General features: G+C 48.1%; 1 protein-coding gene across 7 annotated transcripts in view; it reads left to right on the forward strand.

The window, feature by feature from the left end:
* The window catches only part of LOC109872957 (spectrin beta chain, non-erythrocytic 1), a 106,510-nt gene extending 91,600 nt beyond the window's left edge, over positions 1-14,910 (forward strand). For 3 of the 7 annotated variants that reach the window (XM_031807418.1, XM_031807419.1, XM_031807421.1), the window contains 24 exons: positions 208-419; positions 754-891; positions 1,235-1,454; positions 1,624-2,160; positions 2,249-2,542; positions 2,701-2,847; positions 2,962-3,225; positions 3,376-3,606; positions 3,703-3,792; positions 3,877-4,167; positions 4,296-4,426; positions 4,588-4,792; positions 5,837-6,211; positions 6,528-6,772; positions 6,891-7,029; positions 7,886-7,970; positions 8,094-8,290; positions 8,428-8,543; positions 8,633-8,708; positions 9,125-9,214; positions 10,059-10,234; positions 10,510-10,704; positions 10,813-10,855; positions 10,947-14,910. In XM_031807418.1, the coding sequence (XP_031663278.1) occupies positions 208-419; positions 754-891; positions 1,235-1,454; positions 1,624-2,160; positions 2,249-2,542; positions 2,701-2,847; positions 2,962-3,225; positions 3,376-3,606; positions 3,703-3,792; positions 3,877-4,167; positions 4,296-4,426; positions 4,588-4,792; positions 5,837-6,211; positions 6,528-6,772; positions 6,891-7,029; positions 7,886-7,970; positions 8,094-8,290; positions 8,428-8,543; positions 8,633-8,708; positions 9,125-9,214; positions 10,059-10,234; positions 10,510-10,704; positions 10,813-10,855; positions 10,947-11,165 (4,716 nt within the window). In that variant the 3' untranslated portion in view covers positions 11,166-14,910. The remainder of the gene's footprint in view (positions 1-207; positions 420-753; positions 892-1,234; positions 1,455-1,623; positions 2,161-2,248; positions 2,543-2,700; positions 2,848-2,961; positions 3,226-3,375; positions 3,607-3,702; positions 3,793-3,876; positions 4,168-4,295; positions 4,427-4,587; positions 4,793-5,836; positions 6,212-6,527; positions 6,773-6,890; positions 7,030-7,885; positions 7,971-8,093; positions 8,291-8,427; positions 8,544-8,632; positions 8,709-9,124; positions 9,215-10,058; positions 10,235-10,509; positions 10,705-10,812; positions 10,856-10,946) is intronic. The other 4 variants (XM_031807423.1, XM_031807424.1, XM_031807420.1 and 1 more) reach the window with 3 other exon arrangements.
* The last annotated feature ends 2,701 nt before the right edge of the window (positions 14,911-17,611 follow it).

A 17,611-nucleotide genomic window follows, 5' to 3' on the forward strand; every position in this document is an offset into this window, starting at 1 on the left:
AGGCACCGTGCTGTTTCTCCCTCTCTCTCTCTCTCTCTCTGACACACACAAACACTGGCCCATACACATTACAGAAAGACTCCATGTCTCCCATTTTAAGTGAGACATATTTTATTTATCGCTCCCATTTTGTGTTCCTTGACTTATTGACTCTGCTCGGAGGGGCGTCCTCTGACTGAGTGGTTGTTGCCGTCTGGCTGTGTGTAGGTAGAGGGCCGTCTGCCTGCCATAGAGCAGCGTTACCACGAGCTGGAGGCCCTGTCTGCGTCGCGGCGTCAGGCCCTGGAGGGGGCGCTGGCCCTCTACCGCATGTACAGCGAGGCGGGCGCCTGCCAGCTGTGGGTGGGGGAGAAGGAACAGTGGCTGGACGGCATGCAGATCCCCACCAAACTGGAAGACCTGGAGGTGGTGCAGCAGAGGTGAGCTGGGGAAGGGAGGAGTGTTCCAACGATGGGATAGGATGGAAGAGGTGGTCTTTAGGCTGTGATTTGAATAGCCTTTATTATGTTTTGGTATTGATCTGTGTACGCTGATCATTGTGCTTCGTTGAGTGGATATCAAACTGAATCTCTCCTTTTTACAGTACAGATGTAAAAATCTGGTTTTTTTTTTTTGTGTGGAATGGCAGAGCAACGTTTGGGGGATAGAAGCTCTTCCTATGATAATATTTCCCTTCTAATCTCCATTGTAGAGGAAAAGCAATGGGAACATGAGACAGAGTGTTGAATGTACATCCCTGTGTGTGGGCTGCAGGTTCGAGACCCTGGAGCCTGAGATGAACAACCTGGGGACTCGTATCTCTGATGTCAACCAGGTGGCTCAACAGCTGCTGGGATCAGACAACCTCAGCAAAGAGCAGATCCACCAGACACAAGACCAGCTCAACAACAGGTTAGTAGTTCTCAACGTGATGCCTCTCAGACATGCAAATAACACAGCCCAAAACAACTACTTTTATTTGAATGGTTATTTGTGAGAACCAAATAGTCTACCAAATTGTATTTGAGAGTATTTTCAAATACCTGGGTTAAATGCATGGGACTGTTTTTGACTCTGTGTATTTGAGTATTTTCAACTGCTTTTCTTTTCAAATAAAATATATCTGAATACTTCAAGAGCTTTGAAATAGTATTTGAACCCAGGTCTGAAAAACACATATACCCTCTGATGCATAGCCAATACACTGTATAAAGTGAGCACTGTGATTGAGACTTCCCCTCGCTCTGGTCCCCAGGTGGAAGGAGTTCCAGCGTCTGGCGGACCAGAGGAAACAGGCCCTGGAGTCGGCCCTCAACATCCAGAACTACCACCTGGAGTGTAACGAGATCCAGAGCTGGATGAGAGAGAAGACCAAGGTGATCGAGTCCACCGAGAGCCTGGGCAACGACCTGGCTGGTGTCATGGCCCTGCAGCGCAAACTCACCGGCATGGAGAGAGACCTGGAGGCCATTCAGGTACGGTGACGGATCAAAGGTTATGGAGGTGGACAGTTAAACCACCGCATCAGATCCATGTTTAATAGCGATCGGTTGAGTCATTAACTGGTTCACGTCAATCCTTTTGTATCATTTTATGCCATATGAGGTTGGTGACACCATTTGTTTATTTTCCATATCTTTTCAGGGTAAGTTGGACGACCTGAAGAAGGAGGCAGAGACGCTGGCTGAGGAGCACCCGGACCAGGCAGAGGAGATCCATGCCCACCTGGGGGAGATCCAGGAGGTGTGGCAGGAGCTCAACGCCACCATGAAGCGTCGCGAGGAGTCTCTGGGCGAAGCCAGTAAGCTGCAGGGATTCCTCCGGGACCTGGATGACTTCCAGTCCTGGCTGTCCCGCACGCAGACCGCCGTGGCGTCCGAGGACATCCCCACCTCGCTGCCAGAGGCTGAGCACCTGCTCTCCCAGCACGAGAGCATCAAAAACGAGGTGGACAACTACAAGGAGGACTATGAGAAGATGCGGGCGGTGGGTGATGAGGTGACTCAGGGCCAGACGGACGCCCAGTACATGTTCCTGGCCCAGAGGCTGCAGGCGCTGGACACCGGCTGGCATGAGCTGCGCCGGATGTGGGAGAACCGCCACAGCATTCTGGCCCAAGCCTTCGACTTCCAGAGCTTCCTGAGGGAAGTCAAGCAGGCTGAGGGCTTCCTCAACAGCCAGGTGAGGACCAGGACACCAGTGGAGAAGAATCAAACACGTCTATTGTCTATCTCGATGATGTTACTAATAGTTCTCTCTCCTTCTATAGGAGTATGTGCTGTCCCACACTGAGATGCCCTCCAGCCTGCAGGGGGCAGAGGAGGCCATCAAGAAGCACGAGGACTTCCTGACCACCATGGAGGCCAGTGAGGAGAAGATCACGGGCGTGGTGGAGGCCGGACGCCGCCTGGTCAACGACCTTAACGCCAACTCTGACAAGATCCAGGAGAAGGCCGACTCCATCCAGGAGAGACATCAGAAGAATAGGGAAGCTGCAAATGAACTCCTGTCTAAACTGAAGGACAACCGCGAACTTCAGCACTTCCTGCAGGACGGACAGGAGGTACGAATCGCCAAACTGTTACAATAATAATGGTGGTGTGATACATTTTATTGACACTGTTTTGTCTTGTAGTAAAAAATAAAACCGCTGTCAAAGGAATTATCCTGAGGCACATGCATTGAGTAATATCATTCTCCTCTCTCTCTCTCTCTCTGCAGCTGACTCTGTGGATCAATGAGAAGATGCTGACAGCTCAGGACATGTCGTACGACGAGGCCAGGAACCTCCACAGCAAGTGGCAGAAACACCAGGCCTTCATGGCTGAGCTGGCCTCCAACAAAGACTGGCTGGATAAGATCGATAAGGTATGATCATAAAACTATTATACAATGAAAATAATACGTGGGAAAAGCAGTCCGAAAGATGTGGGTGCCAGTATTTATGCTTTTTCTGACCCCTTTCCCCCATGCCCCTGTTAGGAGGGCCAGGCCCTGGTGACGGAGAAGCCGGAGCTACAGCCTGTAGTCCAGCAAACTCTGGAGAGCCTGCAGAGCCAATGGGAAGAGCTAGAGAACACTACGCGCACCAAGGCTCAGTGCCTCTTCGATGCCAACAGGGCAGAGCTCTTCACCCAGAGCTGCTCTGCTCTGGACGTGTGGCTGAAGAACCTGTCAGGGCAGCTTCAGAGCGACGACTTCGGCAAGGACCTGACCTCCGTCAACATCCTGCTCAAGAAGCACCAGGTGGGTGACATTACACCGTCGAAGCCCGTTCTCAGTTGTCCTACTCCTTTGTGACCATTTGCGTGGAGAAGTGTCCGTATCGAAATGAAAGAGTAATAACAAACATCCCTGTGTGTGTGTGTGTGTGTGTGTGTGTGTGTGTGTGTGTAGATGCTGGAGCACCAGATGGAGGTGCGTGAGAAGGAGGTGCAGTCGCTGCAGTCCCAGGCGCTGGCGCTGTCCCAGGAAGATGCTGGTGGGGCCGTGGTGGAGGTGGACGGCCAGCAGAGACGTGTCACTGACAGCTTCTCCCAGCTCCAGGACCCCCTCAACCAGAGGCGGCAGCAACTGCTGGCTTCCAAGGAGGCCCACCAGTTCAACAGAGACCTGGAGGATGAGATTGTGAGTGGGACCACCTGACTCGAAATACAGAGATGTTGTACAGAATCATCATCGTCGTCTTTTTAATGCACTTCCTCCTGTCTGTCGGTCAATTAGCTGTGGGTGAAGGAGAGGATGCCCCTGGCCACATCCACAGACCATGGGAAGGACCTGTCCAGTGTGCAGCTGCTCATCAAGAAGAACCAGGTACACAGACGAGAGAGGAATTTTAGGGAAGAGTCTGGACAGTAGGAGGGGAAAAAAACACTGCGACACTGTTTTGTTATCCAGACTTTGCAGAAGGAGATCCAGGGCCACCAGCCCCGTATTGATGACATCCAGACCCACCGCAGGGGGATGTCCCCAGGGCAGGAGGAGATGGACGGGGAGAGGCGGTCTGCTCTGGAGGGGCGTCTGGTGGAGCTCCGGGACTCCTGGGCCCAGCTCATCGCTGAGACGGACGAGCGCCACGCCCGGCTGGTGGAGGCTAACCGCGCCCAGCAGTTCTACACCGACGCTGCCGAGGCCGAGGCCTGGATGGGAGAGCAGGAGCTACACATGATGTCAGAGGAGAAGGCCAAGGTGAGAGGAGAGGCAGGGGGAAGTTAAGCTCCGTCTGTCCTAATGGCGTCTATTGTGCACACTAGGCTGTGCCCCTGGCTTAATGGTGCTAACTCCATCTCTGTAACGTGTTTGTGTGTGTGACCCAGGATGAGCAGAGCGCTCTGGTGATGGTGAAGAAGCACCAGACGTTAGAACAGACCTTGGAGGACTACGCCCAGCCCATCCACCAGCTGGCCAACAGCAGCCGCACCATGATGACCAGCGAACACCCAGAGAGGTGAAGGGCACTGGGGTTAACGGGGGGGGGGGGGGGGTTAAAAGCTAAGTACATTAAACTAATGCCACTTCACAATAGGATTTAACTACAGCCACAATGTCTCAGTCATTACAACTGGCCTGACTCACTCACATATATATATATATATTCCCTGCTGTTAGCGAGCGTATCAACCTACGGCAAGCCCAGGTGGACAAGCTGTACGCAGGGCTGAAGGACCTGGCTGAGGAGCGTCGTGGGCGTCTCCAGGAGAGGCTGAGGCTGACCCAGCTGAAGAGAGAGGTGGACGACCTGGAGCAGTGGATCGCTGAGAGGGAGGTGGTGGCCGGATCCCATGAGCTGGGACAGGACTACGAACATGTCACCGTGAGTGGCTTTCCTTTCACTTCCTCATACGTTCAATTACGTACTAACACAACACACACGCTTAGTAACACAACACACACGCTTAGTAACACAACACACACGCTTAGTAACACAACACACACGCTTAGTAACACAACACACACGCTTAGTAACACAACACACACGCTTAGTAACACAACACACACGCTTAGTAACACAACACACACGCTTAGTAACACAACACACACGCTTAGTAACACAACACACACGCTTAGTAACACAACACACACGCTTAGTAACACAACACGTAACACAACACACACGCTTAGTAACACAACACACACGCTTAGTAACACACGCTTAGTAACACAACACACACGCTTAGTAACACAACACGTAACACAACACACACGCTTGGTAACACAACACACACGCTTGGTAACACAACACACACGCTTAGTAACACAACACACACGCTTAGTAACACAACACACACGCTTAGTAACACAACACACACGCTTAGTAACACAACACACACGCTTAGTAACACAACACACACGCTTAGTAACACAACACACACACGCGCTTAGTAACACAACACACACACGCGCTTAGTAACACAACACACACACGCGCTTAGTAACACAACACACACACGCGCTTAGTAACACAACACACACACGCGCTTAGTAACACAACACACACACGCGCTTAGTAACACAACACACACACGCGCTTAGTAACACAACACACGCTTAGTAACACAACACACACACGCGCTTAGTAACACAACACAACACACGCGCTTAGTAACACAACACAACACACGCGCTTAGCAACACAACACAACACACACACGCGCTTAGTAACACAACACAACACACGCGCTTAGTAACACAACACAACACGCGCGCTTAGCAACAACACACACACGCGCTTAGCAACACAACACATAAGCACTAATTGCTCACCGACAACTCTTTTTTTTTCTCTGTCAGCTACCTTTTAAGAAGTATGGCGATAACCTGGGATTGTTATCCAAATTTAAACCTCTTCTCCTCTCAGATGCTGCGGGACAAGTTCCGCGAGTTTGCTCGGGACACCAGCACCATCGGCCAGGAGCGCGTGGACGGCGTTAACGGGCTGGCCGATGACCTCATCGAGTCGGGTCACCCTGAGAACGCCAGCGTGGCAGAGTGGAAGGACGGGCTGAACGAGGCGTGGGCCGACCTGCTGGAGCTGATCGACACGCGCACCCAGATGCTATCCGCCTCCTACGAGCTGCACCGCTTCCACCAGGACGCCCGCGAGGCGCTGGGGAGGGTCCGGGAGAAGAAGGAGGCGCTGCCCTCTGACCTGGGCCGTGACCTCAACACCGTCCAGCACCTCCACCGACAGCACACCGCCTACGAGCACGACATCCAGGCCCTCAGCGGACAGGTAGGCTGCTGCTCTTTTAAACTCCTGGCTGCACAATGAATTTCCCTTCGGGACAATAAAGATATTGAATTCAATTGGATGAACTCTGCACCATACCACCAGTGTACAGGGATACTTACAGGAACACTAGTGGGAGAAATAATGTAATTAGACACTTTTATACACGATCCCACAGTAGAATATTAGATTTAATGCATTGTGAGGGCTGCTTTTCAGACTCGTACTGGGGGCTATCAGAAATGTGTCAGAGCACATGAGGGGGCAGGTTAATGGTTTTCAGGATCCCTTCTGAGCCGGCTGCCTCCTCCAACCCCAGGTGAACCAGGTGCAGGACGACGCGGCGCGGCTGCAGAAGGCCTACGCCGGGGAGAAGGCCGAGGAGATCCACCGGAGCGAACGCTCTGTCACTGAGGCCTGGGAGGGTCTGCTGGGGGCCGGCCAGGCTCGCCGTCACCTCCTGCTGGACACCGTGGAGAAGTTCCGCTTCGTCAACATGGTGCGTGACCTCATGTTGTGGATGGACGGGGTCAACCTGCAGATCGACGCCCACGACAGCCCCAGGTGAGACCTGACCTTACTTCTGTTCTCTCATCGTTGTTCTCAATGTTTTTCTTAAGGTTTTACGCTGAATTTCTGTCGTCCGTCCGTCCCCCATCCTCTCTCTCTCTCTCTCTGTCAGGGACGTGTCCTCTGCAGGGTTGGTCATAGCCAACCATCAGGACATCAAGTCTGAGATCGAGACCCGGGCAGACAGCTTCACCACCTGCAATGAGATGGGACACTCTCTCATCAACAACAACCACTATGCAGCTGATGAGGTATGGGCCATGTCACCGTTACGTCACATACTGGACACCCACATTTGGATTTCGTCACGGGATTAGGACAAAAGCAAATGTAAAAGGTGTGTTTATGCACATCAAATCACATTTATTTAGTCACATGCTACGTAAACGACAGGTGTAGGCTAACGGTGAAATGCTTACTTGCGGACCGGACCGTTCTCAATGATGCAGAAAGAAAAATATAGGAAAATAATAACACAAGGAATAAATACCAGTACCGAGTCGATGTGCAGGGGTACGCGGTAATTGGGGTAGATGTGTACATATAGGGAGGGGTTAAGTGATGACTAGGCAACAGGATAGATAATAAACCGTAGCAGCAGCGTATGTGACGAGTAAAACGAGTTAGGGCAAAAAGGGGTACCGCTTTCCGGGCGGAAGCCGAGAGAACGGTCTATGGCTTGGGTGGTTGGAGTCTTTTTCCGGGCCTTCCTTTCACACCGCCTGATATAGAGGTCCTGGATGGCAGGGAGCTTGGTCCCAGTGACGTACTGGACTGGCCGCACCACCCTCTAGCACCATGTAATTGAGGGCGGTGATATTGCCACACCAAGCAGTGGTGCAGCCAGTCAAGATGCTCTCAATGGTACCGCTGTAGAACCTTTTTGAGGATTTGAGGGCCCATGCCAAACCTGTTCAACCTCCTGAGGTTTCTTCACAACTGCGCGCGGACCATTTTAAAGTCGTTAGTCTTACTGACGTTGAGGAAGCGGTTGTTCTGGCCCCACACTGACCAGGGATCTACCGCCGTCGTGTCGCCGTTAGCCCTGAGTGTGTAGTGCTGCTTGTTCATGTGATGTTACTGACATACCTGTTGGCTTTCCCATAGATCCTGGAGAAACTGGACCAGCTCCAGGATAAGAGGGATGAGATCAGCAACAAGTGGCAGGACAAGATGGACCACCTCCTGATAGGTATGTGGACTTCAGGGTGTTTTTTCAATTGAATTAATGAATTCATTTTGCGTTTGTCTGTTTTAACACGGTTTGCTCGTGATCTTTTCATGGATGCTCATTATTTTCTGGTTTCTGTCTCAGTTCTGGAGGTGCTGCAGTTTGGCCGGGATGCGTGCGTGGCAGAGACGTGGCTGGCAGGCCAGGAGCCCCTGGTGCGGGGGGCCGAGCTGGGCTCTAACGTGGACGAGGTGGAGAGCCTGATCAAACGCCACGAGGCCTTCGAGAAGCTGGCCGCCGGCTGGGAGGAACGCTTCACCCTGCTGGAGAAACTCACCACGGTGAGGAGGACGGGGGTGGTTTGCAAATGGGAAGACGGTGGGTTAGCAGGAGTTGGGAGAATGCATGTACTTGGCGTTGTTAGGAAGGTAGGGTAACGTCTCCTCTGAACAGCCACTAACCTGGGCTTCCATTTCAGCTGGAGGAGCAGGAGATCCAGAGGAGGAGGGAGGAGGAGGAGAGGGCGAGGCGAACCCCCACACCACCCCCGACAGAAGAGGTGGCCCCGTCTGAGGCCGAAACACATGATGCCAGGTAAGACTGGAGGAACTCCTAGTAATCAGAGATATTTGATGCCCCCCCCCCCTCGTTCTCATGCTCATTTCCCTTTCTGTGTAACCCAGGACCAGCCTGGACCAGACCACACTCAACCAGTCAGTATCAGTCAATGGAGTCCACAGCTACCAGGACACCTCCCAGGTGAGAGAGGACATTGAGACATACTGTATCTAATCAAAGGTTCTAACCTCCTGTTTCATGCACTCAAATTAAACTACTGACTGAACTAGTTCCAGATTTTCACCGCAGTATAAAGTGTCTGTTTTTTTTTTCTCATGTTTTTGTCTTTTTCCTCTTCATGTTGTCCTGTTCATATGTTTGAGGAGATTTGAATGAAAGATTTTAAATGTTCTAAGTGTGAGAGACGTTACGTCTTTGACATAACTGTAACCAAGCCTGTATATGTTCGACGTGAGTCCGTTTCCCCATTTCTGATGTGATTGTGTCCCTTTTGTCGTGCGTGTGTCAGGCTGTTTCAAACGCGTTAGCACAGGGTAGCATGCTATCTCCTAGCACAAGGACTTCTTAACAATGACTTGTTGCGTCTTTACCTGCAGTCGTTATCAGTATCATCAGTGTCAGTGGAAAAGAAAGAGAAGTGTGAACCTGTCTCTAAACCTGTGTCTAAGCCAAAGCATCCGCTGCGCGTGAGTACCTATCCTAGCCTAGCTTCCTCATCCCATCCCCCCCATCACCGCCTGCGCTCAGCTCCCGCAGTACCTCAGCATGACCTACTAGAGGGCGCCATCGTCCTCTGTCACTGTGCCATTGCTTTGTTTGAATTTGAAGATATACAGTCCCCGCAGCTGTTGAGCCAATCATGCCTCACACAGATTCATGATATCATTTGGTGTCACCAGAAGCATCAGAGGCTCTTAAGCCTTTCTTGGGTGCTGTTCCATTTGTAACCATCTTCAAAATGACCAGCACATGAGGGTAGTTTAAGTTCCAAGCTATTGTTAGTGTGAGGTGATGAGGGTTGTCCCTAGCTGGCAGGTCCCTGGGTGGGCTGTGCCTAGCTTGGTGGGGTTGTTTTGAATGGGGTGTTAGTAGGGAAAGTTTTTTTTTTAAAGAGAGGAAATGTTGATTTCCTTTCAAATTGAGTTTGATGTTTTGCCAGGAAACAAAGATAACAGTGCCACACCCCCTCTATAAAAAGCAAAGTGTATCTTAGCAACAGTATGACAATGCTTTCTGCTGCGTTTGCCATGTTCCAGTAAGGCTGTGAGTGACATTCAGATGAGGGTTGACCCTCCTCCTGCGGGGTTGGAGCTGTTCTCCATGTGTCTGTCGTCTGTTAACGTGTGTCTGTGTAATCCTGTATGTGTTTTTTGTCCATCCTTTTCAAAGCTACCATCTAGTGCATGTGTGGATATGGACATTTAGCTGTTGTCACGTTCCGACAGACAGTCAATGGCTGGTATTACGCCGCATGGCTTCTAGGAATCGTTGTGGCCATGTGTCCTGACTGCCGTGTGTCTTGGATGACAGGGTTCTGAGTCCGACTCTGTGAATGGTCCGGGGAGGGACAGCGGGCTGGCGTCTTCACGCCTGGACCCGTCTGCCACGCTACCCAGCAAGGGAGATAACGCTGGCACAGACGCCATGGAAGGCCTGCTCTACCGCAAGCAGGAGATGGAGACCCACGCCAAGAGGGCAGCTAGCAGGTGAGATACGGGAGTTGGGCAGGGGGCATGGAGGGGCATCTTGGAGTGAGCGTGGAAGTACCATGAAGGGTACATGGAGAGCCCTAGGTTATATAGACTCCGTCTGTTGAAGGATGGGATTAACACGAGCAAAAACAACACCACCATAAGAAGTTAATGTAGGATTTTGGAGTGTCTATTCTTTTGATGAAGAAAATAGCCTTTTGTGTGTCGCCATGAACTCTTTGATGTCCCTAACCTTTTCAGGCGCATGCCTGCATGCCTTCCGCCAACAGCTTCTCTCTCTCTTCCCATAGGTCCTGGCAGAATGTCTACTGCGTTCTGCGTAAGGGCAGCCTTGGCTTCTACAAGGACCAGAAGAGCGCCTCTGGCGGGATCCCCTACCACGGAGAAGTCCCCATCAGCCTGGGAGAGGCTGTGTGTGAGGTGGCGCACGACTACAAGAAGAGGAAACACGTCTTCAAGTTACGGTGAGAGGAGAGGGAGGGGGAACTGGACGGTTTGAATAGAGAATAGTCTTGTAAACGCAATTAAATTGGGATGTGCATCTATACTGACCCGGCGTTTCTCTTGTGCAGGCTAGGGGATGGTAAGGAGTTCCTGTTCCAAGCTAAAGATGAGGTGAGTGTCACATTTGAACCCAAACCAGATTCTGATGCTCCTCTGGTGTTTTCCCCCTACTGAGGACTAACCCTGCGTTTGTCTGTCCCAGCCGGAGATGGCCTCGTGGATCCACTCCATTCATAGCTGCATCCCAGCAGGGGGGACAGGAGACCGCTCCCCCGGAGGCCCCAGGGCCCTGAGTCGAGCCATGACTATGCCCCCCATCTCCCCTAGCTCAGCAGAGGCTGCAGGGGTCACCATGCGCAACAAGGAGGGCAAGGAGAAGGACCGTGAAAAGAGGTTCAGCTTCTTTGGCAAGAAGAAATAAAACGTCTGGAGAATAACAACATCAAGGGAAATGATATTTGTCGAAATTCCACCAAACTGAAACAGGCAGAAAGGAAAACAGTCTTGTGGCATAAACGCATCGCTCTCAGCCTTGGTCCTAAGGAGTTTGTCAACAACTATGTGGCACACACAGAGCTTGCTCTTCCTCCCTCTCTTCTCCCTCTCTTCCTCCCTCTCCATTTGTCTTCTCTTTCCCTCTCATATCGCTCTTTTCCTTTCCATTTCTCACATTAGATTCATCCTACCAATGTAAGCCCTTGTCTTTTGCTTCAATGGCATTTTCAGACAAGAAGCTGTGTTTGTTGATCAGTCACTAATAAGAACTCTTTGACCTCATCGCTGGGGGGGAACCAAGGTGTTTGTGGGGAGATGAGAGGCAGGGGTGGTTAGCATTGGCAGAGCCAAGAGGCTATGAGGCCTGTAAGAGTCCATTCTCTTCCATTCACCCACATTGGATTCTGTTTAAAATGAGTTCTTCCTCGACCAGTTTGTAGATGGCTAATCTGCTCTAATGCTGTTTTACCACTAAAAAAGAACAAATGGACCACGGTAGAGAGTGCTGTCCCCTCACGTCCCCTCTCCCAGTCTCTCTCTCCCACTCCTTGGGAAGGACCACATCATTTTTGGGACGTTGGCGTAATTAACGTTACCAATAATTATTGCTGTTATTATAATTAATATTTATCTTTTTGCTGTTGCAAGCTTGAGGAGGGAGGAGAAGTTATTTAAAGAGTACGTCAGTGGATGTATCGAGTCATGTTGTGAAACAACAATTTGGTTTAATTCACGGGACCACGTTGGTCTTGTTTCTGTTTGTATCGTTTTCAGTTTGAGGTGGGGGTTTTTTTTTTTAAGAAAGCTCAGTAAATTTTAGCAGTGTGCAGTTAAGTGATTTTCACCAGTGCAGAATGATAGATATATTTAAAGTGGTTTCATTTTAACTTGGAAATTGTACCTGTTTGATATTGTTCTTCGACGGGATAATTTCTCCTTTGATTGTGAGTTTCCTTGTTTCTTTTGGAAGCAGAGAGATTTAGTTTTCTAGTGAGAGTGTGAGTTGTGGTGCTGTGGGTTTTGCACGTTTCTGCTCTAAATCAGACGTGTCCAGTTGGATGCTGCTTTTCTGACTTAACACACACACACACACACAGATAAACACACACTTAAAGAAGTTGTTGGGATGGCTTTCTAGAAGTATTCTTAAAATGTAGATGACAATGTGCTAATGAATGAATTAAACGTTCCTCCTAGATGGTTTTCAGACTTCCGTTTCACTCTTCCCTCACCACCTCCTCCTCTCTGTCTGTTGTTTTGCTATGTGATGGCAGAGGGGTAAACACTGTTTAACACTGCCAGTGCCCAACACTAGAGAGGATTGTAAGCAAAAGCACATCAATGTGGCATGGGGTGGTCTAGTAGGTGGGTTGGGGGGGGGGGGGGGTCATTACAGGTGGGTTAGGGTCAGGGCGTTGAGGGGGGATGATGAGAGTAGAGAATCAGAAGGTAGTGTGCTGGACGAGGGAGAGAGGAGGAGTACTGAGCCTTACTGCAGCCCACAGACTTAAGAACCCTTTATTAGTCCAGTCGTTCCTTGAATAGCGCTTAATCACAAAGGGAGCTTTTTCACTCGCGTAACACATCTCCGAATGTGCCCCTTGGCGTTGACGCGGCATATGTCTATGGATTCTGTACCCAGGTACCACAGGGGCGCATGGAGACGGGCCCAGCCGCAACAGCGATTGGAAGTGAAATGCAGGCAGAGCTCGGTTGGATTGGAAGATGCGTAACCATGGATCACTTTCCTCACTTGATGGTAAATGATAGAGAGAATAGTCTTCCGGTGTTTTGCCGGAGAGCTTGGAGCTCCTCCGCGTGTGGCATGACCTCATGTAGGATTGTACCCGTAAGTGTCTAATTTTTCTCTCCAATTCTCACCTAGTCAGATTTTCTAGGTACATGAGATTTCCCCCGTAAGCCATGATACCATTAAGCCCATGCTGTGGAGGGTGGAGTATTACACAGGTGTATCATTAGCAGTTTGGAAAGAATTCACAAATGGGCAAAAAGAAAATGGTTAAATGATATTAAATGACAGTAAAGGTGACATTGATACGTAGATGGCGAGTCCTGGCACAGTGAATGATTTTTATTTCCTTGTCTGAGACGAGTGGAAGTTTTTCCTGTATAAGACGGCTCTAAACATGGCAGAATCCTGGAGCCTCAATTCTTGCGGGCAAAATGGTATCTGTTATTCAACGATAGGCTTATCTGGGGTGAGGGTGTGGGCGTATCAAAGCCCTGTTAGGTTATTGTATGACCAGTGGCTCACCCTCAACCAGAGAAGGAAAGAACAAGTGGCTGGCTAAGTGTCAGAAATGTGCAGCTTTCCAACAGGCAAGACTATTGAACTATTGGCCTTTCCTTCCAATACAGTTGGTGTGATTTGGGGTAAATAAGCAAGAGTTGACCCATAATACCTGAGGCTGTAGAATATGCAGTTGACTGCTTTGTCTGCCTTGATTTGTATCCCAGCTGTGAGCCTGAGCGATTGGTCCCAGCCGAATGTACTGAGCTGAACCTCTGGCTCCTTAATCACAGTTCAAAGCCCGCTGACCTGTTCAATGAGGCAACAACAACAAAGAAGTCAACGACGCTCAGAGTAGAACAGAGTGAGCCTTTCCGTGTCAATATTCACTGTGACAAACTACTACCAGGGCAGCCAGTGCTGGATCGGCCACAGCACTTCAACAAGTAGCTTGTGTAGCCCTCTACTGGGCGTACTGCTCCAACAGTGACCCAGTTGTAGACACGAGCAGGTTCCCCAGGCCCATTTGAAGTCTCTGAAGATGAGTCTAGCGCTGTATGTTCTAGTATAACTTCTTATGAATGTTTATGGCTCAGAAGGTGAGTTGGCCAAATTGGTCATGTGATGCAAAAGGACATGTTACTTGGAGCCACTATTTCACATACTTTACATGCATACACACTACCTTTCTCTCCTCTCTCTGTCTCACTCTCACACACACACAAACACTCTGATATACTAAGGTAGAATGACTCTGGCCTTCCAGCCAAGCAGAAATATGTGGAGCTGGTTGTGATTTGGTTCCAGACTTGGGTTGTTGTTCAGTCTCTGTGTGTTACTGGTGAGCTTTGACCAGAAAAGGATTGTATTATTGAGGGTGTTGAGATAGGGTTTTTATGGGGTTTTAAAAGTTAAAGTGGAACACCTGAAAAGGTATCTTGGTCTCTTATTTGAAGAGGAAAATAAATACAGTATACATTAACCAGAGGGCTGATGGCAAATTTGAGCTTCCTTTTTCTAGAGGTAGACAGCAGATGTGCTGTCTCGCGGGGTTCTTGTATTTTCTCATCCAGTGGTCTGATCTGTTCTGCAGCGTTTGATAAGCCTGTTCACCCACTCTCATTTCTATTTTCTTTGATGAATCTAAGTTCCTTCTTCTGTGACTTAACTAATTCCAAGTTAATACCACTGCTATGATGTATTATTATTGCTACTGTTATTACTACTACTGTTACTCCTGTTACTTATTACTTTAACTAGAACTGCTGTCCATTTTTCAGGTATGTGTCTGTAATACCAGACCCTTCCACAAGATGTCAGTGTGCTGTGGAGCATTTTCATTACAGATTGAAAATAATGTTTGTTGACTTGTATCTTCATATTAGGAATAATAAAACCTGGTTTAAAAGAAAACAACGAAGTACAGCTGTGGTGTTATTTCTTATTTCTGTCATTCTGTTGTCGTGATCGTCACTGTTTTGATGGTAGTCGATTTCGCTAAAGTTATTCACATGTAAAAAAGCGAATGTATTCTATACAATTGTGTTTGAGGAGTTCTAGTCCCTGACCTCTTCCGTGACCAGCCTGTGTGGAAAGGGGACTCTTGTGAACAGGGTCTGTGTGGAGATGCATAGTGCCCAGGTGAGGCTGACAACTTCTGTAACCGAAATAGCAGTCATTTTTGATTGGGTGTGCATTCTGTGCTATATACAAGTTCAAAGTATTGGGACAGTGACCTATTTTTTTTTGTGCGTGGCTCTGTACTTCAGCACAAATATCATACCCACAAGACATGCTAACCTCTCATCATTACATAACAGGAGCTTAGCATTTTTGTTGGGGGTATGATATTTGTGCATCTAACTTTCTTGCTCATCATTATTCACTATTCGTTCAGGATTATCCATATTCATGGTAGCATCCACATGAATGTAGAAGTGTTTAGAAACATGATATTCTTATTTAGAATAAAAGTCACTACAAAATGACACTACATTATTTACCATTAATTTCTTTTGGCCACAAAATAATCTGAAACGCAACCAAAACAAACAGCAAATGCATCAAGTCAAAAGCTTGATGTAGTTATTGTTTGCTTTGAATATGGGACCAAATTCTTAACTTTTTACTACTTTAATACACAACTGAATTTGTCCCCTAAAATGGGGGGGGGGGGGGGGTGTCTATGTACAAAAAGTGTGGTAATTTGTAAACAGTACACCTCAAATTAAATCTGACATTCTACACTTTAACCTCCTAGTCATTGTATCATTTAAAATACAAAGTACTGGAGTAGAAAGCCAAATCTACTGTAAAAAAAAACCATGTATGTATTCTGATTGGACATTGGTAAAACCAAAGTTGTCTGTGTGCTTTTAAGGAAAAATAGTCATATCCTTCAAGCGTCTGACGCAGACAGCAGAGAGAGGAAAGGGATATATCCTGTTCTACGTTGGCTGGACTGGAACAAACAGCTCTGTAAAAACTTGGCTGCACATACCCTGCTCTGTGTACATTTGTAGTGGTGTCTGAAGCACTCGGATCACTTTCAATGCACGTCAAAGTCCCAGGTTAGAGGACTTTATCAACTGAACTGTTGCTCTTCGCGGGCTTCTCCACAAAAACCTCCAGTAGAAACGTCCTACTGCAGTCTGCAGGTGTTTGTGGGGAAGAGCGGGAACTGAGTTGGTTTGATTATAGTAACAGTAGTAGTAAGGGTCTGTATAATATTTCAGCTTGCTCAGTTTATATCTTTATTTAACTCTACCAATAGATCAGTGTTCATTAATTGGACGATTTAATGAAGACCCCTCATTCTCTGCTTCATAACTCTAATGCGAAGAGGAGGCTTAAACGGCGTGCACATGGTGTTGTAAGAGCCTACAGGCATGACATAAGCTAATCTAAATATTAACGGTCGCATTTCCATCTTCATTCTTTCTGTTAAAGACGTGTCAATGGCCATAACGACCTCAAATAATCAAGTGCCTTGGATACCTTGGAAACTAGCTCCAATATATTGAAGGACATTTAAAAGAGCACAACCCTCCTTCATTTAGCTCCCCACTGTATTCACCCTATCAATAGCCTGTTACCCAGCGACCGTTAAAGCTCCTTGACAAAAGACAAGGAGTTCGTCACAGTGCTGTCGAAGCATTCAGCGCTCCCAAGAAAAGTGTCTTTGGCATGGTAGGTTACCGATCAGCCTAATATCAACATTTAAAAACTTGAACCTGATTACAAAAGAAAACATGACACATTTTGTCTAACGGAGCTAAAAAAAAAAGGAATAAGTTCAGTAAGTTGTCTAACTCTTGTTTTTCATACCTTCGTGAAATGTTGACGATATGACTGCGTCTACTCTGGCCTGGTTTTGAACTCAGGATCCTATTCAGTCAAACTGGTAGCCAAGTTCAAGTGAATCATACATAATGTTCCTTGAGTGCTTAGAGAAAGCATATGTGATTTAAGCAGTTCGTTTTTTTAATGTATTATTATCTCACACTGAAAACATTGTTTTCTTGAGTATAAATGGATTTATGCATTCTTGCAGTGATAAAACATGTGTTTTTGATTTACCAGAAACCTAGTGAATAACTTTGTTTGAATTGGGTCCTTTAATCACTCATACTTTATCTCTAGGAAGCAAAAAAGCTGTGGGCATGTGTTGCAAGACTCTTTTTCTTAAGCCCTCTTGCATTATGCATGACAAGAACTGGGTTGGGGGCCTGAGCAGTCTGAAGACAGGGGAGCTGAAAGTGCACTTGTCTTTTTTCGGCTTAACAAACCGAAGGACATGGTGGGAAAGGGACTGAAAGATAGATCCTGAGAGGACTAAAGCTCAGGCTACCTCATGAACACAGATTGGTGAACATGCCTAACATCTGGGCTGTATTTAGAGCTGTATGGGAAGGGGAAAATACAATAGGTAGTCTGCCCTTATCCGGAACAGAGCTGTTCCCTCTCTACAGACTTGTTAGTAGGCTTCTTCTCAGACTATTTAACTAAACCATGTGTAGGCTTCCCTCACATTGTATGGCCAGCTTTGTTTTTACAATTTATGAAATCTTTCAAAAATGGCCTGCACATGCTTTGGTAGAAGTTCACATGTCATTCAGGGC

Source organism: Oncorhynchus kisutch, linkage group LG28, assembly GCF_002021735.2.
Source record: "Oncorhynchus kisutch isolate 150728-3 linkage group LG28, Okis_V2, whole genome shotgun sequence".
Taxonomy (NCBI): Eukaryota; Metazoa; Chordata; class Actinopteri; order Salmoniformes; family Salmonidae; genus Oncorhynchus; species Oncorhynchus kisutch.